The following is a 26,000-nucleotide window of genomic DNA, read 5'->3' as shown; positions in this document are numbered from 1 at the left end:
GGCGGGGAGAAAGGGGAGGCGGAGGTGGGGAAGAGACTGAAATATTTAATAAATAAATAAAGAAAGAAAAAAAAATAAAAAAAAAATATTTCATTGACCATCCTTGATATCAGTTTTTGTCAGAATAATATTTCATTGCCCGGATGGTCTGGTCTCTCATTCACCTACCACAGGATAACTGCATTGCTTGCAGGTTTTGTGATCCTGAGTAAAGTTGCTTCTGTAGTCTGCCCTGTGCAGGTTTTATGTAGACATGAGTTCCTTTAACTCTCTGGATAAATATTAAGTATAGTTGTTCCAGTAGGGTATTCTTTACCAGGTTAAGTAAATTCCCCCTCCATGCCTGCTTTACTGGGAGTTTTCATTATGAATGGTTTTCAAATGACCACTGATATGACACATGATTCTTCTCCCTTGGTGTGTTGTTGTGATGGATTACACCCACTGGATTTCAAATGCTAAGTCAGCCTTGCATGGCAGGAACAAACCCCACACAAGTCATGATACGACCCCGCCTGGTGAGAGATCATGAGGACAAAGTGGAATGTTCTTGGCATGAACTTGTTGAGCTCATGAAAATTAAAGATTTTCATGTCCGTGTTCATGAGAGCTATTGTCTTCTCTGATTTTGATAGTAGATGCTCTTAGCCTAACACTCACTGCAAGAGTTTGCGCTCTCTGCTTCTGTGTTATAGGAGAGACTGGGCACCCTTAACTGGTGAGCTCGGTCTGGCTTAGTGTAACCATGACAGAGTGGATCTCCGCAGGGGGTAAAGGTCTTCGGAGACCATTTTCTTGCACATGTGTTGGTAGATTGTGGTTTTCATGCACTTGGTAATTTTATCTGTGAGATTCCAGATGTCAAATCTGTCATGACCATGATCTGCAGTGACACTCTCCTTTACCTGTGATGTTTGTAGTATGTGTTCTATTTCCTAGATCCTCACTTAGCCTGGTTAGAGGATTATCTTTTTTTTTTAATCTTTCTGAAGAATCAATTTTTTGTTAATTTTTCCTTTTGATTTCCTGTTTTCATCCATTTCTCTCCCTCCCCCCTCCTTCTATTCCCCCATCCTCACCCTCACCCCTCCCCACCCTCTCTCCCATTGCTTCTGAGACAGGATAACCAGAGTGAGTAGGCACTGGTCTTTCCATCTCCCCTGTCACTTAGGCTATGGTGAGATCCCTCCAGCTTCCCCAAAGGGTGGGTCTTCTCAAGAGTGCTTTGCTCTGGCCTCTTTCAGAAGGCACCCCCGCACCTTGTTGAAAGAGAGGAATTCGCTTTAATCCCTATTATGAGCATCTCCTGGATCCCCTGGAGGTGAAACGGACTGAGCCCACACTGCTCTGGGCTCCAGAGCTCTACCTTCTCTTAGTCTCCATCCCAAGGCCTTGGCAAGTTGCCAACGATAGTTCCGGCTTCCTGCCCAGGGGGAGGTTGTGAGGCTGGGAGTGCATTACGACTCTTTGTCTCTGCCTGACCTCCAAGGGCTCACTTCTCTCAGAGATCTCAGAGCCCACTGGTCCTTGGGTTTGTTCAGCTGCAGAGAAGCTCCCGGTCAGTTCAGACAGAGACTGTGGAATGAGTTTTTTTTCTTTCTTTCATTTAAAAAACTTCCAGGTGATTGAAACTTCGCCTTCTGGTCTGATCCTCTAGACATTTATTTTATATTCTCGACAGTCAGAGGATGAAGATAAGAGAATAAAAGTCCAGCAGTGGTCTACTCATTGTAGAATCCGTGAAGTTTACTCATCTTTTCGTGGTGTTAGGCAAAGGCTCTCAGGGGATGGGAGACTCATCTATCTTCCTCCTGGGGGCCTGGGCACTTGACATTGTTTGCTGGCCCTGGACAAGAGGACCTGCTATCTACCCAATAAGGCAGAACCTAATATCTGAAATCAACACTGGCACAGCCAAACAGGACCGAAGCCTTCCTAGTGAGATGTAGTAATTCGCTGTCAGAGAGCTGGAAGCCATTTCAACCCAGATATAAGGTCAGGACTCTGAGAGCCACCACTTACTCAACACAGCAGCCAGAAAGAAAAGCCCCCGCAAGGGTGGAACTTGTGGAATGCATAACCCTTTGCTTCCTGCTGTTTGTAGATCATTGATCAACAATCTATGGACGATAAGACTCAGTTTTCCCCAAGAGTGCTCTGTAGGGGAGAGGACTTTCCCAAACTCACTTTCAATAAACACAAGAATCCATTGTCTCTCTCCTAGCGGAAGGCTTTGATGCTTTACCGAGAGCAAAACATTGCACCAATTCCCCACAGCCAATGACATCTTTAAAAGATGGAAGAATAAGGCAAAAGGATGTTTATCTTTGAAGAGGCCAGGAGGAGAAACTGTGAAATATGAACAGCTGTGAGGAAGACTTCTTAATGCATAGGATTTGAAATGCACATGCAAAAGTTCTCTAGGGACTGACGGACGTTTACAGTCATGAGATTATAACGCTGACTTCCTTCAGTACCCTGACCTGCCTCAGACATCCCTACAGAGACCCTGACTGACTGACTGACCAGCAAGGGTACTGTCGCTTTAAGAAAAAGGAGGCCCAGAAAATGGTAGTATTTCTATTTTCCTTATTTCACCCTTAGTTTTTTTGTGTTTTAACTTTTAAGATTTAGGTAGAATATCGATTCTCTACAGTTAACCCCTAAAATAGTCTACTAGTGAAATCCTAAGTTATATACGTCAATGGTAATTGTCGCATCCTGCTTGTTAGAATCTACTGATTTCAAGATACAGGAATTAGAAGTATTAACAGGGAATTCTATAATGTCTTATAAAAGTAGCAAAGTGAGCCAAGAATTCTGCCTTGTTACCCAACGTCTAACTAAAGCAACGACAAGAATTTGGTTTAAAAGAATGCGTTGTCAAGCGTAAGTCCACGCATGTACTTGGTCTGTACCTTGGACAACTCCATGCCCGGCCCACACTGCTTGCACAGGACACAATTTCCAGACCGATCCTTGAATTCTTGCTGCCTGCAGTCTCCGGTTTCACACATGGCTTTACATAGCTGGAAAAGAAAAATGGTTCCCAAAATGTTAATCTGCAGCTCCATGCCTCAGGCTGCTTGCAAGAAAGGAATGACACACAGTGAGAGCAAAAACTGCCTTAGCGTGGGGTTCACTTCGGTTTCTGATTTTAGAAGAACCGCTACTCTCTGAATGAGTCCACGGGACAAGTCAACCTATGACAAATCCTTCCCAGCCCAGAGAATGTCCACTCATCCCATAACTAGGGACCCCTTGTTCTAGACTTAAATACTCTACCATCTGTTATTTTTCTGGTTATCTCTAAGATGATTTATGAAGAAGTAACCCTGTAGGGAACCCAGGGCTTTTACTACCTGAAAATTTCTGAATTAAAACCAACCAACCAACCTTTTATGATCTTAAAGGAATCTAAACATACACAATGCATACACCAGTGAAATGGATTCAGGCCATCACAGGAACTCCAGGGTCTCAAGATGTAGCCCAGGCTGGCCTCAAACTCCCGACCCTCATGCCTCCTCTCCCCAAGGGCTGCCACCTGGTTGGATGGGGATTCCAGGTGCACTACGCTCATTTGGAGACCCTCTTTAAAACTCCTATATGACAACCATGAGCTCACACCTCCCAAGGGAGGTGGCAGAGATGACAAACGGCCAGCTCTGGACTCTTCCAGACAGAAGTGCTGTGTGAACCCGAACTCACATCCTCACAGCCTTTCATGACCCTGAACAGTGTGCTTTAGCTCAGAGCACAGACCTTACGTAGAAAAACTACACCGGGATCAAAAACAAGGCAATAAGTAATTCCCCCAATTCATTCGCTTAATTGATTTAGCAACATCTATCTATCTACTAAAAACAAGTTCACATTGTTACTGTCATTCTATAAATATGTGCTTATTTGCCTTTTTCTAACATCTATTAATTTATTTACATATTTATTTGTGTGTGTAGTGCTCATGCAACAGCACTCATGGAGGCCAGGGGACAATTTGTGGGAGTCCATTCTCTCTCTCCACCATGTGGGTCCCAGGCATCAAACGGAAGTCATCAGACTTGAAGGTGAATGTTCCTACCCACTGAGCCATCTCGCTGGCCCTTATTTATTGATGGACAATGCTCTATTGAGAAACTTAGTATCGGGCTGGGAATATAGCTCAGAAGGGAGAACCTGCCTGCCTACCATGAATGAAGTCCTGGGTTCAGTCCCTAGCACTGTAACCCTATGTGGTAGCGTGAATGCCTGTGATGGCAGCATTGGAGAGGTGCATGGAGGAGGATCAGAAGTTCAAGGTCATCCTTGGCTAAAGACTTCAAGACCAACCTGAGCTACATAACATTGTCTTTCATAGTAACATAAAATCATGTGTTTATATTAAAAAAAATGAAAATAGAAGTGAATTTGTTTAAAGTAATAAGGGGCAAATGGGAGAGAGGGAGGCCAGAAGAGGAAAGGTGGAGAGGAGGGTGACTTCAACATGTAATAACCTGTACAAAAGTTGAAAAACAACTAAGTAAAAATTAAAAAAAAAAATACACTTATAAGGCTATCTTAAAATTAGAACATAGCTTAAATGGTGGAGGGTTTGCTTAGCATTCGCAAAGAGCCAAGCTTGATCCCTAGCACCAGGTAAGATGGGTGTGGCCGTCTGTGCTGGCAACCCAAGCACCCGGGCAGAAAGACCAGTTCAAGGCCATTCTCAGCTGTGTAGCAATTCAAAGTCATCATTGCAACTGGAGACCCTATCCACGAATAACAAAAACAACAATTATCTGCTGAGATGTAAGAAGGTGGGAAACTTTTTTTTTAATTATTATTTATTGACTGAGAAGTTCTCAGGATGAACATTTGTTAATGGTGTCTCAGAAGACCATTGGCTCTGCCTTTTACCCTAAGCAGGGATGCCCTCATTAACTTAGTTAATGACCATTTTGCTGCTCTAAATTAAAGCTAAAAGTCTTTAGAGATCCTGTGAGGACAGCTTCCATCAACCTTACATCTACATGTCACACAGATCATATTGACCAATCACACCACAGTGCCGGAAGCCAAAGCTCTCATCATGTCTGCCAATGCTTTCAGTCAAAGCCTCCGCCTCCAGGCCAGTGGGAAGGAGAAGCCATGGGAGGCTCAGAACTAGAAAGTCCTCTGTGGGTAGAAGTCTAACAGACCATAGCTCTGGACAGAAGTTTCCCTTTTGCCCCAGATAAATATAATCTCCTTGAGGAAGAAATTCTACCTCTGTCCCAGGCCAGGTACTGGACAACTGTAAGGCCAGAAAGGAGGTTTTCCTCATGGCTACATGGCTTCCTCACAGACTCAGGCTCCAGGCTGACTTACACTGACTTCACCTTCTAAGACCTTGGGTCCTGTCTCCAAGGTTAATAGCTCTCTCTATAGGTGTAGGTCCTTATTATATCCCAGGTTAAATAAATGTCGATTCTACTGGATACCTCCAAAGGCCTTGGGTCACACTTTCAAAACCACTAAAAATTCTCTGTCTTTAACACTCTTGGACCTCACGATAGATGCAAATACCACATCAAATAGATTTCATCTGTCCTGGACTAGAGATGTAGTTCAGTGGTACATTAGGTACCTAGCATGCACAAGGCCCTGAATTCAATCCCACAAAACAACAACCAACTATTCCAACTTCTTCACTAACTGTGTGGATCCTGGACATCAGCGTAGAATCTATGGTCTTCTTAGCTCTAAGCCAGGGGTTCTCAACCTGTAGGTCACGACCCTTTTGGGAGGGGAGGGCTGAAAGACCCTTTCACAGGGGTTGCATTTTAGATATCCTGCCCATCAGATATTTATATTATCCTTCATAACAGTAGCAAAATTACGCTTAGGAAGTAGTAACAAAAATAATTTTATGGTTGGAGAGTCCCCACAACACGAGGAACTCTAGCAAAGAGTCTCTGCATGAGGGTTGAGGACCACTGCTCTAGGGTATATTATGAGAGAACTGTGCTTATAAACCCCAAATAATGTCATTAGCCTAATAAAACACGAGGAGTGACTTGGCAACTCGCTTTAGGACTTTATCTAGATTTAAGTGAGATTACTTTCAACACCTGTGGCAAACTTCCTGGCTCAACAGCACTGCCTAAATACAAAAGAGAGCAGGCATAATTTGGAAAAAAAAATTAAAAAACAATGATTTAATAAATAGAAAACAATCTTGGTAGTATTATTTTTGTTTGTTTTGAGAAAGGATCTTGCTACACAGCCCAGGCTGGTTTTAAACTTGCAATCCTCCTGCCTCACCCTCGAGGGCTGCGATTTCGGTACTCATAATCCTGAGGTCACTATATGAATTCTTTCTCCATGTTCCTATGAAAAAAAGAAGAGTGTACTTACCAAACAGCCTAGGACAAGCATGGTGACGAGGGGCACTCTCCCTTGCTCGAGCAGGACCCTTGAAGCCATGGCTCTCATCAGATGTGTTTATCCCTGAGGACAAGACAAGGAGAAGAAGGGAGACACAGTTAGCACCCAGAGTCTTAGGGAGCACTCTTATACAGTGATATGACCACCATTTTCCCTAATACAAGGCACTGAATATTACTTTTTTTTTTAAAAGAACCACTGTATTTTATTTATGTATGCATGTGTTTCCTGCATGAATAGGGCCAACAGGGTAATAACAGTTACAAAACAACATTTCTACGCACCAGTGTGTGTCTAGCATGCTAATTTGCTTACGCCAGAGACCTTCTCAACCTTCCCAATGCCACACGACCCTTTCATACAGTTCCTCATGTTGTAGTGATCCCCAACCATAAAATTATTTCATTGCTATCTCCTAACTGTAATTTTACTGCTGTTATGAACTATATAATGTAAATATCTGTATTTTTCAACAGCCTTAGGCAATCCTCATGAAAGGGTTGTTCAAAGTTGTTCATCCCTTAAAGGGGCTGAGACCTACAGGCTAACAACCACTGTTCTAGACCATCAATATATCATTTTTTAGAGATGGGGAAATGACATAAACCATCTCCCCAACCATCCCCCTAAATGATCTCCCCACAAACCATGAGGTTTTTGTTTTTTATTTATTTTTGAGATATGGCTGTGCTAAATTGCCCCTGGCAGGTCTTGAATTCATCTCCTGTTGCCTCAGTCTCCCCAACAGTTGGGATTAGAGGTCTGTATCAACCACGCCCAGTTCAGGATAAACTTCAATCAACGGTGGCCATGGTTCCTGGTCCCACTGCCAACAGGGAGCATCACAGGCAGCTGTGTGAAAAAGAACAAGCCCCATGGCCTGTGGGGAATAAGCCTCCTGCAAGGCAAATGTCCCAGCAGGATAGGGAGCCCTTAGGCACAGGGGGAGAAGTCACTGATCCACAGCGCTTCTGGAACATGAGAACTGCTACCAAGTATTAGCAACCACAGTCCATCATGTTACGGTGCTTAAAAAAATACCTTTTTTACGTCTTTGAGACTTTCATACATGTATGAAATTCATTTTGATCAGATTTCCACCCCACTCCTTCTCCTAACTCCTCCCAGGTCCACTCCCACTCTCCACCTCTCCCAATTTTGTGTCTTTTTCAAAATAAAAGTAATGCCTTGTGTCTAATTTGTGCTGCTCCTGCGCTAATGGCCGTGAAGCGACCCACTGGACAGCGGACCGACTCCCTCCCGACGAGTCCTCAGCTGGCAATAGTTCCTTGGTTAGAGGTGGGGGCTATGTGGGAATGTTGAATGGCGTGACCCTTGTGCAGGTCTTGCACAGGCTAGTCCCGCTGCTGTGAGCTCACTAGTACGGCAGTCCCGTCATTTCCAGAAGACACTTTTCACTCCAGTTCCCACCTCCGTCCCCTGTAGCTTTCCTATTCTGTCTTCCTTGATGGTCTCTGAGCCTTGTGGAAACGTCTGTGAGACAGATGTCCTAAATGTGGCTGGAAACTCCATAGACAGTTATTCTCTGTACTTCGACCAGAGATGCTGGAAACTTCATAGGGTTCTCTATACTTCAACCAGAGACTTAACTAGTTCTGTGTTAACTGCCACCTACTGCACAAAGAGACTTCTCCATGGAGTCTGAGGGCTGTACTGATCTATAGATACAGAGATATGGATTTTCAGGGCTGTATCACATCCTTAGTGATAGTTATCGCTCATCCAACTCCCTTCTCTGCCCAACCTGAATCTATCTCTCCACCTAATATCCTTCCCCGTTCCTTCCCCTTTCCTCTTCGTTTTACTTATGTGTGACTATCCCCCTCCCGATATCATGAACTCATCAAGGCCGAGAAATACAAATTACTGTCTCTGTATAATAGTCCGTAAGTCTGAAGATTCTCTAGTTTACCAAAATGCCCACGCTGAAAACACCTCCTAACCACCCAGCATCCATGTCTATGGAACAGGTACAGAGAAACTGCCCCTCGTCACACCAAGCAGGCTAATGGTATCAGAGCTAGGCCAGAACGTGTAGGTACGGGAATCCAAAGTGCCGGGCTGGCCGCATCTCGCCAGCTGCACTGCGGAGCCTCTTACAAATGAAGTCACCCAACCTGCTCATTTGCGTGGATGGGCACTAGTGCAGATGTGTCCCAACTGGCCTAGCCTGGCAGGGACGGGAATAGAACAGGTGCTGGAGATGCACACCCCTGGCGCTCGCTGAAAATAAATTAAAAAAAAAAACAACTGTGCTGTGTGTACGCGGCAAAGGGGCCTTAGAGGCAGCAGCTTAGGAAAGCAATGCCCAGGGGACTCTAAATCAGCTAGACTGGGCAGACCTGTAGAGCAGTCCCTAAACAGTATCTGCCCTAGCTTAACTGTCAAAGATCTGGAACCCTGTGAATGTAGTCTGGGTACTGAACCTCCCAGCATTCGTAATTGCTTACTTCTCTTCCTTGCCTCTGGCAAACACTTTCTTTAGCCAAGGCAATGTGTGTGTGTGTGTGTATTCATTCTTTATGCATATGAGTGTTTTGTACTCATGGATATGTACCATGCATGTTCCTGGTGCCTCCTGATCCTGGAGTTACAAGCAGTTACAAGAGCTACCATGTGGGTGCTGGGACCCGAATTCAGATCCTCTGCAAGAACAACAAATGCTTTTAACTGCTGAAGCATCGCTCCAGACCCCATGCCCGGGCTTTTGAAAACAATTTGCAGTGATATGAAGGACACCCTTGGAACATTAGCCAATCGGCAGCCTTGAGTCCCTACTGAGGTGAGCCGGTCCAGAGCCAAGCATGGGTCGGCCGCCACGTGTGAGAACACAGTTTCTCATCTCCTCTTTCCACTGTGTGCCTGGCCTCCCTGCTCATATCCCATCACCTACCAGCCATGTGTGTTTGCCCCCAGTCAGGGTTTGGAGACTCGATTGCCAGGACATCAATTTCAGTCCAGAATTGTAACTCACATAAAGTACGGACCTGATCTATGCTACATGAAGAATAAATTAGGGATAATATTTTGCTGTTGTTGTTTGGTTTGTTTGTTTATGGAGACAGGGCTTCTCTATGTAGCCTGGCCATCCCCGACCTCAAAGATTCTCCTGCCTCTGCCTCCCAAGTACTGAGATTAAAGGCGTGCGTGAGATGACAGTTTATCCCTCAGAGTTGTAAAGGACGAAACAATATAAGTGAAAAATACATGCCAAGATAACACAAGACCGAAATATAAGTGACTGGAGGAGGACAAACTCCAGGTAAAGGAACTCATTCTTGGACACAGGGCTCAGATTTTGGCAAATTTCAAATTCTGGATTTCTGGGCCAGGGATAATTAACCTCAGGCAGCAGCTGTCTTTAGGAAGGGGAAGCTGTTAGTTATATCCTAGCCTAAAGAAGAAGTAGCATCTGAGAACCATCTGCATATTTAATCTGGTAAATGGTGTAGGAGGGTCTTCTGTCTATGTGTTACTTTCATTGGTTAAATAAAGAGACTGCCTTGGCTTTTTGATAGGGCAGAAAATTAGTTGGGCGGAGTAGACAGAACAGAATTCTGGGAGGAAGAAAGCGGAGTCAGAGAGAGCCGCCATGGAGCCAGCCACCAGGTCAGACATGCTGAATCTTTCCCAGTAAGCCACGACCTCATGGTGAATACAGATTATTAGAAATGGGTTGAATCAAGTTGTAAGAATTAGCCAAGGAGAGGCTAGAACTAATGGGCCAGGCAGTATTTAATTAATACAGTTTCCATGTGGTCCAGGTGGACACAGCCTGCTCCTCCTACTACAGGTAAATTCTCAAAGCATATGCCTAGGGGGATGCTTAGAATAATCTGCATAATCTTTGACAGAATGAATCATTGGTTTTCTCTATTCTTCCATCTCTCTGCTTTATTTTATTTTACTTTTGGATTTGGAGGCCGAGTGTCACTGTGTAGGCCAAACTCACAGCAAACCTCCTGCCTCATCCTTCCTATTGCAGAATGTATAAGCACAAGCCACCACACTCAGCCCCTATTTTTCTAGCTCTCAAAAACTACTCCTTAACCCTCAGATAAAGTGGATGGAACAGGGCTGGAGAGATGACTCAGCGGTTAAGAGCACTGACTGCTCTTCCAAAGGTCCTGAGTTCAATTCCCAGCAACCACATGGTGGCTCACAACCATCTGTAATGAGGTCTGGTGCCCTCTTCTGGCCTGCAGGCATACATGTAGACAGAATATTGTATACATAATAAATAAATATAAAAAAAGTGGATGGAACAGATAAGTTTTCATCTAGCAAGACCATACAGCAGGGTTCGACCCATGAATTTTTCTTTTTTTTTAAAAATATTTATTTATTATGTATACAATATTCTGTCTGTATGCCTGAAGGCCAGAAGAGGGCGCCAGACCTCTTTACAGATGGTTGTGAGCCACCATGTGGTTGCTGGGAATTGAACTCAGGACCTTTGGAAGAGCAGGCAATGCTCTTAACCACTGAGCCATCTCTCCAGCCCCCATGAATTTTTCTAATATGCAATAAGACAGAACATTCAAGAAATGGGAGGAGACAAAAGCAAATCCACAAGCTTACTGCTTATAAAAATCGCCATGGAAACGAAGCCTATGCGATAAATGTAATGCTTACAATGGAGCAGGGGCTTAGAAATACTGCTAGTCCCGCACGCTAGCAGAAGAAAACACAGAAAGTTAGGACACCATTTTCAAGCAGGACAATAAGCCTCAGCTGGTGGCTACTCTGAATCTCACCCTAACTTCCCTGTATTCAGAAAATCCTTACTGCAAGGGAGCTGGAATCCCTGGCAGCCTGGGAGGAAGCTTGCAGAGGTGTGCAAAAGTTAGAGCAATGTGCACACTGGAAGGGAAGGGAGAGTGACTTCTCTTCCAAATAACAAAATGTTTGCGACCAAAAACTCTACAAACGTTAAGATTTTCTGCTGCCAAATACAACGATTCAAATTCTCCCAAGTTCAAAATCAACAAAGGCCACTGTCAGGCTTCTAGCTCTGTTTGCTTTGTTTTAATAGAACTTGACCTGCAGCAGGGTTTTCCTCAGATGAAGTTTCTTTTATTTCTTGAGTTGTAAACTCAATCATGCTTGCTCTAGGGAGATGTCGGGATTCCTAAAATGTTCACTCAATAAATACACCGATAATAAATGGTGTGCTTTTTCTGAAATCTATCGACTGTTTATCCTAAGATACAAGTAGAACAATCACGGCATCATTGGCCACAAGTGCTCAAACACAGTTGCTCCAGGCCTGTGCACAGCCATTCCTACGCCACAGCTGTTTAAATTTGTATTTTGGAAGGAAGCCTGGGTTGATTCCAAAAAGGTCTTTATACCATTTGGAGTGTCCTCCTTCAGAGGCTGTCTCCATTCATTCAGAATTTCCTCGTGAGACCCCTCCAAACTTCTTTTATTTTATTTTATTTTTTATGAGAAGCTCAATAACCGCAGCCTCGTATAATTGCTGGCTTGATGGATGATTCTTCTTTTGAAACCCTGAGTTTTAAGCCGATAGTTTAAAAAGTCTATGCTTTGCAATGTGTGGACGAGAAGATAGCCCAGCTCTGTTTAAACATCGTGCATTCAAATGTAAACACTTTCAACAAATAAAGTATGATGAATGAACTGGATGTTTAGCCTGCTCACCAGAGGCAATTCTGTCCGGATTGTCTTGTTTGTCTTTTCCCTTGGCTGAGGTTTCCTTCACGAAGCCTATGGACATCCACTAGTCACCTGCTGCGGGCCACATGTACTTTACTGTTCTGTGGCCTCTGCCCACTGGCTGGCAGCTGCTGACTCATTCGCTTGGAGTGTCCGCTTAGCCCAGGAGGACATTCTTAGCCAGCCGGGTTCAGCACCGGAGGAACTTGACGGTTTTCTCATTTGTCAGATTTAACGCCATTTGGAATTCTGTGATTGAACTGAAGATGCACGGAGCTTTCCAGCTGTGCCGTGGCTAAGTGTGGGGTGGAGCTAACTGGTCTAGAGGATTGAACTAAAGTGAGCCTGGGCTCACAGATTTAAATAAGTAGATTACACTAATGTACTAAGGAGGACATGCAACGTCACATGTTCTTTGTCTTTGGGCTCACAGTTCATTTGAACTCTCAGATATACATGAATTAAGCTCTGAATCATTTCATCATCTGCATTGATTTTCTGGGCTTTTGGAGGGCTTTAAAAACTCATTTTAGAGGCTAGAAAGATGGCTCAGCAGTGGGTAAGAGCACTTAAGAGCACTGGTTGCTCTTCCGGGGGACCAGGGTTCAATTCCCAGCCCCCATATAACAGCTCTCAGCTATCTGTAACTCCAGTCCCAGGGTATCTGACACCATTTCCTGACCTCGGCAGGTACTATAATATGCACTTGCTACACTGACATGCATGCAAGCAAAACACCCATACAGCCATACATAAAATAAAGATTAAAGAAAGCTTTAAACATTTTTATAGGAGTCTGGAAGATGGCTCAGTAGGTAAGAGTGCTTGCTCTGCCAACATGAGGACTTGAGTTCAGATTCCTAGCACCCACATAGACACACACACACACACACACACACACACACACACACACGGTGTGACCGCAAGTCCCTGTAACCCAGTGTGTGGATCAGAGACGGTGGATCACAGCTGTCTGGTAGTTTGCCTGAAAAAACAATCTTCCGGTTCAGTGAGAGGTCATGTCCCCAGGGAATAAGGTAAATGGTAATAAAGATATTCAACTGTCTTCTAGCCTCCGCAAGTCTATACACACACACACACACACACACACACACACACACACACTACTTGCACATTAGCAATCCGCCTCATACAAGTCTACGGGGAAAGTCATTTTACACTGTGGTTACTGCCATCTCCAGTGCGTAAGAGTTCATATCTGTTGGCTTCAGATTAAAATCCAGCCTGGACTCACCATTCATCAATTCCACCAAAGAAACAGTTTCTACAACTGTCCAGAAAATATTAGCATACCATCTCATGAGTTAACATCTACCATGGCAAAGAAAATTCTAAAGTCAATAAAGTCATGCAGCCCTGATAATAAAGTAGACGTCATAAGACATTTTCATTGATTAAAAAGAACTTACAGAGCTTTATGATAAGGCATTAATGCTAAGGCAATATTTTCACAACACACTTTTATATTTTATGTTCCTTTCACACCAACTCAACATGCAAAGTTTCGTTTTTGTTACCCATGCCTCCGAATCCTTCAGAACTGTCTTCTACATTTAGTACTTAATTCTTCACCCCTCTAGATGCATGTCTTCCTCTGCAGAAAATAATCCCGAGCAAATCCTGAACTAATGTAATATAATCCTCCCTATGCATACAAGAAGTTAATCATAAAATGACAACACAAAAATAAATTCTTGTTTACATAAGCTGTGTCTAACAATACCCATTTCCTGTGTGTATAAATTGCCTTGTCAAAGGACATGTCGCTGAAGTAAAAAAAAATCATATCTTCAGAAATAAATTGAATTAAACTGTTTCGTTTAGAGAAATACCCAACAGTGTTTATAGTTTTGTTTACCAACTGAGTTCTAGGCTTAGTGGTTAGTTTACTACTATTAAAACTGATAATAGGTTTTGGATGCCAACAAACCTGAGAATACATCTGGTAACCCCAGTACTCAGTACTCGGAAGGCAGAAGGATTCAGCTCAAGGCCAGCCTAAGCAACAAAAGTTTGGGGCCAGGCTGAGCTACATGAAGAGACCCCTGAAATAACAGACTATAATGTGTATCTAACTCAGTTCAAGAAATGGCAAGGGGGCGCTGACAAGCCCGTGAGAGCTGGCTCCTCTCCTCCAGTCTATGGCATGCTCTGCTCATATGTGCTAGCAACTCTGGCATTCAATCCTTTTTGCACGGAATGAGAATGATTCTGGGCTACAGATGGATCGTCTAAACGTTCCCCTTCGGCCCTCTCCCCCGCAGTTGCGCAGTAGGGCGTGGGCGCCAGCTGGGGGCTCCGGGTGCCTGCCCAGAGACACTGGAAAAAGTGAGAGGGTGGGTGGGCTAGGCGCGATCTGCACACGCACACACATGTGCCTTACAAACACATCCTTCACGGACTAAACCCTAGCTAAGTCCTGTCACTCATGCTTTCGCCCCCAAAATGACTTGGCTATCCTGGGTGCTTCTCCCGGCACGTGCGCCTCGGCTGGGCTGCGAGCCCTCCTGCCTGAGGCATCCTCCGCTCCTCGGCTCGGATCCCCCAGGCCAGCTGGGCCTCGCAGCGTTGCAGAAGCGTTGCAGAGACACCTACCTACCTTTCTCTTGTCCTGCCCTGCTGCGCCCGACTGCAGTCCGAGGCTGGGGCGGTGCGAGGTGCAGACGCTAGACTGCACCGGGATCCAGAGCAGCCCGGCCGCCACTCAGCTCTGTAGCCCGGCAACCGCCGCTGCCGGAACCCGCCCCGCCCCTGCTCGCCGGGAGCCCCGCCCCCGGATCCCGCTCTCCTCCCAGAATCTCATCCCGCCTCTAGTTAGTCCCCGTGGTGCAAAAAGCCTAACCCAGGTACCTCACCACACTCCTAGCCCAAAGCTAGCCACTCCCACTGACGACGCCCCGCTTCTAATCTGTCACCATGCCCACCCCTCCAGTCCCAGACAACCCTTGGGTCTCACCCCACAGTTGCGGCCAGGCAAGCCTTGGCTCTCCCAACCCCTGCCCTGGGCTCTAGTTATGGGTTCTTTCGCATCAGGCTGCTTAGGCCAGTGGATGCAGGATGAACAACAGGGGAAGACTGAGTAGAGGAACTAAGATCATCAGGTTTCCTTAGGAGCAGGAAGGGAGCCTTCCTTTCACCTCTGGAGTATTTCCCCAGGATCTCTATACTTTTCCTTTGCCGGATCACATCGCACCCAAAGCCTGTTTCTTCACGGGAGGGGCCAGAGAAGATGACAGCTGGATCTACAGATATGACCCCTCAGCTTGGGTCACCGAAGACTGTGAGGACTCAGCTCACATGACAGGACCAGCTAACTGCATGATAACCTCCAGAGCTGGGCCTGGGGTGCCGGACTGCCAAGGACTACTCCTCCTCCTTGTTCAGGAACCTGGTCCAGGGGCTAGCATCACCATTAAACCTGAACCACTGGCCATGGGAAGGGGACATAGCAGAAAGCAGGTCCAGGCTCAGTGGCTTCCATGTACTGTGTGACGAGGTCATGTTTATAATTCTGAGCCTAGTTTGAGCATCTAGGAAGAAGGAGCTAGCGGTACCCACTAAATATTAAATATTAAAATAGGTCTGTGCTGTGCCAAAGGAATGGGAGCCATCACTGCCCTGCGGGTTCAGTGATTGATTCAGTGCGAAACGCCCTTCAAATCCAAGGAACCCCACATGACTTTAACGCAGAAGTACAGTGCTGTTTTCTTTGCTGATCTGACCTTCCCTAAGTCAACCGTGCTTCTCTGGGTATGGAATTTGCTTCTTGGAACCTCATTGGCTATCTTGCTGAGTGAATGTAAAAGTGGGTAGCTTTTATCATTTATCTCCCCAAACACAGCTTGTGACCCCACACTGCAAACAACGTGGTGGAGTACTAGGTACCCGTGAAGAAAACCTTACCACTCCTAAGTGTCAACTTTAAAGGTGGAGACTTTGAATGTAACACACTCGGAACATAAATCCCGGAACGATTTATTTGGAGGTGGTTTACAGCAAATGTGCTTGAGTTTATTTGAATGTCAAGGCAAGGGTGCTTGTCCCTGACCCTGTGCATCACTAACACTCTTGAGCACCCTGCTAAGGTGGTGAAGCCATCCACAGAGTGTTTCTTTCCCCACCATGCCTCCATCTCTTGAGGGTGCGTCTTACTTTCTTGATAGCCCAGAGCCTCACATAGTTCGTTCATCCTTACCAAACTCAGCTTCTGCTTCCTCCTTTGCAAAATCTCTGGCACTCACTGTTCTTGTTCCTTTACCTCCTGCTACCACCTCCTGCACAGTACGGTGTCTCCACCCCCACCTCAACTCCCCCAGAATACGGGCCACAGTCCCCCAACCTGCTCCCCAACCTGCGGTCTGTCTTTCTCAGCTGCCCCTGTTGGGAGGGGGCACTTCTATCCTCCCTGGATTAGCATGTAAAGATTTCCACACTTGGGCTCCACCCACGCTAGCAGCCCTATCTCCCTCTCGACCTCTAGCTTTATATTCTGACCAAACTGGTCTGCTTGCCTGGCCTCAACTGTGTCCTGCGTTTGCCCTTTCTGAGCTCCGGAAGCTTCCTCTCCATGCTCCTGCATCTTTTCTCATATTTCACGAGGTCTTGACTCCCACGTTTCCTCCTGATCTTCAACTCGACTTCCTCCCTTCCAAGGTGTGTGATCGTTTTAGCACTTGTCACAATCCTTGTGGCAAGATCTGTGGACTTTGTGTTCTTCCTCTGGGAGTTAAAACACTTCCAGAGAAGAGGCAGATGTCGTCCCAGCGTGCGCCTCTGATAGCATCAACCACTGGGACAGATGCTAGCTAAATGGGTTTTGGTGGAATTTAATCTGCTGACCAGGAACTACCTTCTCCGACTTCAGCCAAGTGCCGCTGTCCTGTCCGCCCTCCTTTTGTACTCTGAGACAACAACCCATTATCCAGCTAATTCGTTCTTGGATCCTTTCGCGTGTTTGATTGATCTTGCCAGTTAGCTTGTTAGCTCGCTGTGCAGAGAGACCCAACTGTGAACACACCAGGCTTCGAGATCAAACAATCTGGTCTCAATGCCAACTTGGCACCCAATAGTTGTATGACCTTGGAGTAGTTAACCACTGGATATTTCCCTTCATCTGTAAAACAAGTCACTTCATTGGAGGATGATAAATAACACCGGGGATTAAAACTCCTAGGCTAGTACTTGGCAGAGAGTGCATGCTTAGTAAATGGTACCATTCACAGGTAGGACACTGGTCAATAAAATGACAGTAAATTACTGAAATAACAACTGACAATGGGAAGAGGGACATGAACCTCCGCACTCTAACCCTTAGTTAAACAGCGTTCTCTCCTTTGCTTTGCTTGAGTGTTCCTAAGACCCACTAGCAGCACTCGTCAGCCCTCAGGCTCACAACCGAGCACCGATGGCCCTCTTAAAGAATCACAAGCTTTAGCTGAGTGTGGGGTCGTGATGGGATGAGGCAGAAAGGTTGGAAGTTCAAAGTCAACCTGGGCCACACAGTGAGACCCTGTCACAAACAAAGAGAGAACGAGAAGAGATTGCTAGGTTCCTTCAGAATGAAACTTGTGCTTTGAATTCGGGCTGGGAACATTTTCCTCTCGTTAAGCACTGGATCTTCCCAACAGCTTGAGATTTTAAGTGGAAAAGCTAAGTCACTTGAGGATCTTAAAAAGAGGTATTGTTTTTAAGATTAGTTTTAAGGTAGGTTTTGTTGTTGTTTGAGACAGTTGTCTGTTATGTCATTACATAGGGCTGGCTGGTTTAGAAGCCACTATGTAGACTAGGCTAGCCTTGTGTCTGCAGCATCTCCCAGCCTGGCCTCTGGAGTAGCGGATTTATTAGCATATACCACCACCACAAGCAGATTCTATGCTTGGCTTCTACATCTAGGTTTGGCAATGTCCAAGTATCATAGACCACACTTGTTTAGGCTCTTTTCATCCACAATGAAAAGTATTGGAGTAACATTACTTGTGACGTTTCAGGAAGACCGCTCACTGGCCCCGTGGGCTCACTGACACCGTTCTTTGCTCATGGAAAGCTGCCTGACTCCTGGGGTTCCCACTATAAAACATGACTCCGTGGGAAAACAGACTAGAATGCTAGTTACATGAAAACAGTGGGTTTTGATCAGGCTACTTCACGGCATGGGGCGCAGAGCAGATATTTATTGAAAATCAGTTGGATGAATGGCAGCAAGAGGTTGAGCTTCCAGCCTTGAGCCCCAGGACCCACATGGTGGAAGGGAGAGGAGCAACTCAAGCAAGCTGCCCTCTGGTCACCACACACACGCGGCACATGCTCACACCACCGCTCTTCCACACACGCATGGACACAAATTAAATAAGCAAAATGTGCTTGGAATAACTGTTGAGTGAATTAATTTGCAAGTTTGTAAATACAGGCCATAAAACAGGGATGGGACTCCAAACCCAGTTATACATGTATTTTTAACAAGCACTGCTGCCGACTAGAGTGGGAAATTGGGAGGACTGAAGCCCAGAAGTGGAAGCCATGTTCAAAGTCACGGTAAGAGGGCTGGAGAGATGGCTCAGCGGTTAAGAGCTTTGCCTGCTCTTCCAAAGGTCCTGAGTTCAATTCCCGGCAACCACATGGTGGCTCACAACCATCTGTAATGAGGTCTGGTGCCTTCTTCTGGCCTGCAGACATACACACAGACAGAATATTGTATGCATAATAAATAAATAAATATTAAAAAAAAAAAAAACAAAGTCACAGTAAGTTAATAATCGAGCCAGGATCAAATTCTGGGCTCCCCGAATCCTAACTGAATCTTTCCCATACCATTAACATCTATGTAAAGGGGAAAGCGGCTATCTTAGTCAACCTTGGTACAATCACAGGGCAAACCTGTTTCAAGTTGGAGCCCTTGGATGGATACTCAGGAGTTCATGACCTCTAACCCCCAAGTAGATGGCCATCCACCCACTCTGCTCCTTGCCCTTAGCCACACAAGGCTAGATTAAGGAAGAGGCTGGCCAGGCCGCAGCCCATTGGTTCCATGCTATTGGGTTACTCATATACTGGAGACAGCCAACAGGGGGGAAGAAAGCATATTGTTGGAAGAAAAAGCTTCTTAAAGTCACTTGACCTCCTGCTGGCCTCTCCTTCCCTTCTCATCAGAGATGGAAGTCACCAAGGGTGATAGTAAGTACCTTCTTAATCTAGGATATGAGCCTTGGGCAGGCAAACTACACAAGGAAGGCTTTGGAAGCCAAACTTAATGGGTTGTGACAGCACAGAAGACGCCAGGGAGTCTCCCTATTTCCTCTCTTCATCCGTCTTATCCATTCCTCTAAACCAGACAAATGCAAGTGAAGAGATCAATCTTTAGAGGAGCCCAGACTCCTAAGTTTTCCCAGAATGTCCGGGAGAGGCACTGGCGTTACAGAGGCAGTGTCTGACCAACCAGTGGGGGTGGCTGCCTGAGTTCAATTCACTCTTAAAGGGAAGGTTTATGTTCGGAGTCCCTTTATGACTGAGAGTTTCTAGGCCAGCTAATTCTTATAAAATATGTCTAAAGAAAGACAAAAAATAGGACCCATTTTGTTTCGTTTGTTTGTTTTGGCCAAAATTTTAGGTACAGTGTTTGCTCACAGTGGAGTTCAGCTTTATGTAACTGGAGGAACAGCCTAGCCTGAGAACAAAGGATGCAAGATGTGAAGTTAGAGAGATGCTTGCACCCCACTGAACTAATCCCGTGACCCTGAACTTGTAATCCAACTCCTCTCAGACTCACTTTGCCTCTGCGTATAATGGGGGAAGTCGCAGTTTTATTAGTTGTTAATTTGAATGGTAAAGTTTTTAAATACACTATTCGTGTGGCTGGAGTGCTTGATATTATTACATCAATAATTATTGAAATAATAAATGGAAGGAACCATCCATAAAGATTTCCATGAACCTTTATAGATTGATGACAGACAGTACAAAGGGGACTGGAGAGTGGCTTAGTGGCTAAGAACACTTCCTGCTCTTCCAGGAAACCCGAGTTTAGGTCCCAGAACCTAGGTCATGTTGGGAGGCTCACAGCCACGTCTAAGCCCAGCTCTAGGGGATGCAGCGCCATCTTCTGGCCTCATCACACATGTTGTATATATATATATATATACACACACACACAACTAAAAATAAGTCTTAAAAAAGAAATAATACGGGGCTGGTGAGATGGCTCAGCGGTTAAGAGCATTGCCTGCTCTTCCAAAGGTCCTGAGTTCAATTCCCGGCAACCACATGGTGGCTCACAACTATCTGTAACGACGTCTGGTGCCCTCTTCTGGCCTGCAGACATACAGACAGAATGTTGTATACATAATAAATAAATAAATATTTTAAAAAAAAAGAAATAATACTAAGGACAGCTAGCTAGTTGGCTTTGAAAGCAATAGACAGGTATAAAATATAACCAGTAGTCTAATTTTTTTGTACAACCAAACCTTTCCAGGAAAGCCAAAGGGTACATGAGAATGCACACCATGATTCTCAGTATGGCGGTGGGACAGGCCAGCCCATATGTGAAGCTGTACTGGATTTACAAACTGAACTCAGAAAATCCCACGGCAAATCTCCATCTAGAAGTAATAATTTTTAATTAACTATTAAACTTTTCATGGATCCTACTGATACCTCCTAAGAAAATACCAATCTTTAAAAAACACCAAAGATACAGTTCATATGCCAATTTCTATATATATAGTCTTCCTGCCCCCACGTCTAACATACACACATTTTCCATATACCACTGATACATGAGAATTATTTGAAATGTTATAGAGGATGGGCATGGTGACAAATGTCTGTGATCCCAGCATTTGAGGAGTGGAGGCAGCACATGGCCACCCTCAAAACAAACAAACAAAAAAACCTAAACACACACACATATACACACACACACACATGTACATATGTACCATATACACACACACACACATACAGTAAAAGGCAAAAGAAAATGATGGCCGCCAGTCTTTTGACGACTCAGAAATCCTTAGGAAAATAGAAGTGGAGGAGGAGTTGAGAAGTGTCCCTGCAGATCCAGCTGACAAACCTCTCATGGGGACAAAGAAAGGGATTATAGTAGGAAGTGGCTATTTCTACCTTTCAAACCTACATTGTTCTCTGACTGGCCCCACAGCACAATTGTCTAAGGAAACAACTGGAAAGTAGACCATGGGGCTCAGAAAGTCAGCTGTGGGACTTTGGTAGACCGAGAGCACCCTCCGGTCTCAGTTTCCCCATGTGTGAGAGGGCTGCAGATATTCCAGGAAAAGAAACCGATTCCTTCAAGGCCCTCACTTCAGCCAGTGTGCAGGCTCTCCTAAGGTCACGGAGCTGATTAGTGGACTAGGGGAGTCCTTTGAAGACGTGGCCTTTCTGCAGGAACAAAGCAGCCATTGAAGCAGGAGATAGGAAATGCTTTGTAAAAACTGGGATATTGTAAGGGAGAACTGTCGTGGACGCAGCCACTAAATCCCCAGCAGGGGCATCTGTGGCAATTAGTTAAGAAAGGCCTTTTGAAGCACCCCAGTGCCATTGGAAGTCTTCTCTTTAAAACCAAATGCGCTAGGTTTCAGTTCCCAACAAAGACACAAGGAGTAAACAATTAACTGAATTAATTCAGGCGCTGAAGTGGATTTTCAAGGACTTGACTTGCCCAAGCTAGTTTTCTACAAAGCCTAAATAAATCAGATAATTGCTAATTCGCCCCTTTGTTTTGCGCTGAGGAGAGTCTGTTTGTTAAAATGAACCTAGCAGCAGAATAAACAGTCATTAGAACACTCTCTGAGCCCACAACTGAACCAAGACAGCACATTCCAAGCTCACCACCTCTGCCACTGCTTCTTAAAATACTACCTTTAGTGTTGTTATTTGGGAGACCCTTCTAATCAAACGTTTAAAAACCGGGCTCTTGTAAGCATGGCTGGCGACACCCCCTTCCCCCTCACAAAAGGAAAAAGGAAAAAGAAAGAAAGAAAAAGAAAAAGCAAACGTCCTCTTGGTGCAACTGAACCTAAGTTAGAACTTTGCGCTCAGTTCCTACTGATAGGCTTCTAAACACAGTAACTCTGGTGTGATTCTAAAGAATCTCCGCTTCATAGCTGCGAAGGTTTTAAAGTTAACCCAAACATGAGAAGTGCCTATTAGCAGGAGGAAAGTTGTGAAAGTAATTTTATTAGTTGGATCAGAAAGATTAATCACAAAAATAAGTGAGTCTCTAGACCTTTCATCGGAATTTCAGAATCCAGAACAACTGGTCTTATCATTAACATTCCTTCATCGCCCAGCTAACACAAAACAGAGCATTATGACAACAATGAAATATTTTACCAAATAAACCTGAGGCCAGGACATTAGAGTAGACCAGTGTGGGTCCAGCGCTCTGGCTCCCTTCCTGAGTGCCTGCAGTTCAGTGTAAAGGTGTGTGCGCGTGCCTCTGTCTCCGTGTCTATCTCTGCGTGCGTGCCTCTGTCTCTGTCTCTCTATCACTGTGTGTGTGTGTCTTTGTCTCTCTCTGTCTCTATCTTTGTGTGTCTTTGCCTGTCTCTGTCTCTATCTCTGCCTCTCTGTCTCTCTCTGTCTCTCTGTCTCTATCTCTGCCTCTCTCTGTCTCTATGTCTCTCTGTCTCTATCTCTGCCTCTCTCTGTCTCTATGTCTCTCTGTCTCTATCTTTGTGTGTCTCTGCCTGTCTCTGTCTCTATCTCTGCCTCTCTGTCTCTATCTCTGTGTGTGTCTCTGCCTGTCTGTCTCTCTGTCTCTATCTCTGCCTCTCTGTCTCTCTGTCTCTATCTGTGTGTGTGTCTCTGCCTGTCTGTCTCTCTGTCTCTATCTCTGCCTCTCTCTGTCTCTCTGTCTCTATCTCTGTGTGTCTCTGCCTGTCTGTCTCTCTGTCTCTATCTCGGCCTCTCTCTCTGTCTCTATCTCTGTGTGTGTCTCTCTCTGCCTCTCTGTCTCTGTCTCTCTCTCTCTCTCTCTCTCTCTCTCTGTGTAGAAGTGATGAATTCACGAGCAGCAGTTAACTGGCAAGCTCTGTATAATTTGATTTTGTAGGGCACTAATTGAAGTGAAAATGTGGCTGAAATACTTCACGTAACATAATAACTGTTGATTGCCAGATAGTTTTGGTAAACACTTGGCAAATTGTAACTCACAACAGCTGTCACTATATATTTAGAGTAAATGTTAATTTAAGAATATTAACCTCGTGAGTGTTTCTATAAACAAAGCTCCGGCTATTTTCAAAGGTTACAGAGACTGACTTGAGTATTTTCAGCCAAACCTAGGGCAGCTCGGCCCTTGCTGTTTCTAAATTCTTCCGCTTTCCACTTGAAAGGCTTCCATCCTAAATGCCTTGCGCAGGTTCCCTTGGGAATGCAAATGGCAAGGACACACGTGTGATAGATTCATATCTTGGAGGCCAGAGAATAAATTGGGGTGGGGGGACCGCAGGGGAGAGGGAAGAAGGGAGGGAAGGAGGGGGGAGGTAGGGGAGAGGGAGGGAGGGAGGGAAGGAGAGTGGAGGAGGAGGAGGAGGAGGAGGAGGAGGAGAGAGAGAGAGAGAGAGAGAGAGAGAGAGAGAGAGAGAGAGAGAGAGAGAGAGAGAGAGAGAGAGAGAGAGAGAGAGAGAGAGAGACAGAGACAGAGACAGAGAGACAGAGAGAGAGAGAGAGAGAATTTCCATCAAAGTCCCACGGTTTACTAAATAAAGTCGTTTTTCAGCCCAGTTCAGTCTGAAACCCTGCTTCCAACAATCGTTAGCGTGACTGTTTTTGTCCTGTTAGAGCTACTCACTTCCAAGTAAGATTTGCATGACAGATCGAAAACTCTCGTGCAAACCGCGAAACAATTGCATCAAGAATCAAATTGAGTCTCGCAGGCACGCAGCCTAGTGCAGGACTTGGCCACAGGCATGCTTGCTGGGAGTTGATAGAAAGCCATTTCTATTTTGAACACGCGAGAAAACCTCAGTGAAAGTTTCAACCACACACACAAACGCCTACCTGCTACCCGCCTGTGCTCCAGCCCCACGCTTTCGGCAGCGTGGTAGCACTTCCGCGCCAAACGCTTCTACCTTCCCAAAAATGTGTGTGGGCGCAAGCCCAGACGAAACTTCAAATCCAGGAAAATGGATTACCCGCGCAGATCAAAGGCAGGCAGGCTGGGAGGTGGAGTGCCTGTAATCTGATCGCCGATCAGTTGCTGCGCATCAAAGCCAAGGCTGAATGAACTTACTCAGTCTGCACGCAGATCTAGAAAGTTCGCTACCCTCAGATTCTTAGCTGGGCTCCCGCCTCCCGGGCCACAAGTTCTTTTGTTAAACGTGGGCCACGTTGTTCTACCTCGGCTCTGGAGAACAGGCTTCTCCCCGGCCTGAGCCTCTGGATCCGCAGCTTTCTCTCGCGGTGCCCCAGCGGGGCTGCCTAGTGCCAGCGGGCTGTGCCGCATCCCTTTCATCTCGCTGAGTGGCAGCTCCCATGACATCATGCCGTGCCGTGGGGCTGGTCGGGAGAAGCCAGACAGCCTGATTTCTAGTCGCGTTGGTCTGTGCCTCGCCCGCGATAGCCTTGCAGTCTGTCTTTTAGATGGGAGGAACCCATCAGGACTGCTGTCGCTGTGCTCCCGGCCGGTAAGATCCTGGACCCGTGCCGGTTCCAAGGACAGCATCGGTCCGCCGCCTGTGACAAAAATGCACGGAGTCCCACCAGTTCATGGTGTCCGAAACGCAGCAGAGCTTCGCAGCAGTGTTTAAACTAGGCTGTTTCTCCGAACACCTGCCTTACACTGCTAGGGTCATAGGCAAGCCTTTTAAAAGCTTGATTCCCCATTCCCCACCCCTACCCCACACATATTATGACAGGTCTTTAAAAATTAGTAAAACGTCTTTCCCGGTGAAATAAATTATTACAGATGGCCTCAGTCAAGTAGTGGCTTTCATGAAGCAGTGAGCGCACAGGTTACAACTTATCAGAAGACCACCGCATCCTCACAGGACACCTGAGTCAAAGGCTTCATAATCTAAATTTGGGGTCCTTAAAAAAAAAAAAACAAGTCAGGCGGCGGTGGTGGTAGGTGCCTTTAATCCCAGCACTTGGCAGGCAGAGGCGGGCGGATCTCTGTGGGTTCAAGGTCAGCCTGGTTTAAAAAACAAGTTCCAGGACAGCCAGATCTGTTATGTAGAGAAACTTTTGCCTCAAAAAACAAAACAAAACCCCCAAATTATCTGATTTAAGGATGCTCCCTTCTTAGACATAATACATGGACAGCTCTTGCAAATTTGAAAATTCACAAAGGTGTTTCTTAGAGGAAAGCGTTTGCTTTCTATCACGCCACAGCTTCTGTCTCAGTCCCGGCACAAACCCACAGTTTGGACTCAGCCTAAGAAATCGCCGCCTAATTTTCCGTATTGTATAAGAAACTCGTTGCCAGTTATTTAGAACACTCACAGCAGTGGATAAAGCCCCGCCACGGGATGGCGGCAGGCTCTGAACCTGGAGCTGTTCATTCTGGAAGAAAGATTTCCATTTTATGATGGAAATGTGCCATTTTGCAGAAAGGCGGTGAAAACTCTTTTGTGGCACGCTCAGAGGACAACAGAATGCCCTTCCTTCCTATGACTCCCTTCTCTTATCGGTGGCATCTCGTTTTCCTTGATGTGATACTTGAAAATAGTTTATGATCTGTCTATCTCCAGACGTCTCTGATTCCTGGGTAAATCTTGATAGCAAGACACTTGGGTTGAACAGCATGTAAGTTCAGCGTCGCATTTAAATAGGGCTCTTTAGTTCCCAATAGTTTTTTCTTTTTTTCCCCAGTGTGGTCCAAGCTGGACCCCAGGGCCTGCTCATGTTAG

At 45.5% G+C, this 26,000-nt stretch overlaps 1 protein-coding gene across 5 annotated transcripts in view; it reads right to left on the bottom strand.

Moving 5' to 3' along the window:
* Tnfrsf19 (TNF receptor superfamily member 19) overlaps nucleotides 1-24,720 on the bottom strand; it is a 93,596-nt gene extending 68,876 nt beyond the window's left edge. The window contains exons 1-3 of one of the 5 annotated variants that reach the window (XM_050152221.1): nucleotides 24,383-24,720; nucleotides 6,379-6,471; nucleotides 2,919-3,029 (exon numbers count right to left, since the gene is read on the bottom strand). In XM_050152221.1, the coding sequence (XP_050008178.1) occupies nucleotides 2,919-3,029; nucleotides 6,379-6,456 (189 nt within the window). In that variant the 5' untranslated portion in view covers nucleotides 6,457-6,471; nucleotides 24,383-24,720. Of the gene's footprint in view, nucleotides 1-2,918; nucleotides 3,030-6,378; nucleotides 6,472-14,728; nucleotides 14,851-23,941; nucleotides 23,961-24,150 lie in introns of those variants that run through there. The other 4 variants (XM_050152222.1, XM_050152219.1, XM_050152223.1 and 1 more) reach the window with 4 other exon arrangements.
* Between the last annotated feature and the right edge of the window lie 1,280 nt (nucleotides 24,721-26,000).

Source organism: Alexandromys fortis, unplaced genomic scaffold, assembly GCF_014885135.2.
Source record: "Alexandromys fortis isolate MF-2015 unplaced genomic scaffold, M_Fortis_MF-2015_v1.1 scaffold_75, whole genome shotgun sequence".
In the NCBI taxonomy this organism is placed as follows: domain Eukaryota; kingdom Metazoa; phylum Chordata; class Mammalia; order Rodentia; family Cricetidae; genus Alexandromys; species Alexandromys fortis.
This window is presented reverse-complemented; position numbering and strand designations above follow the sequence as displayed.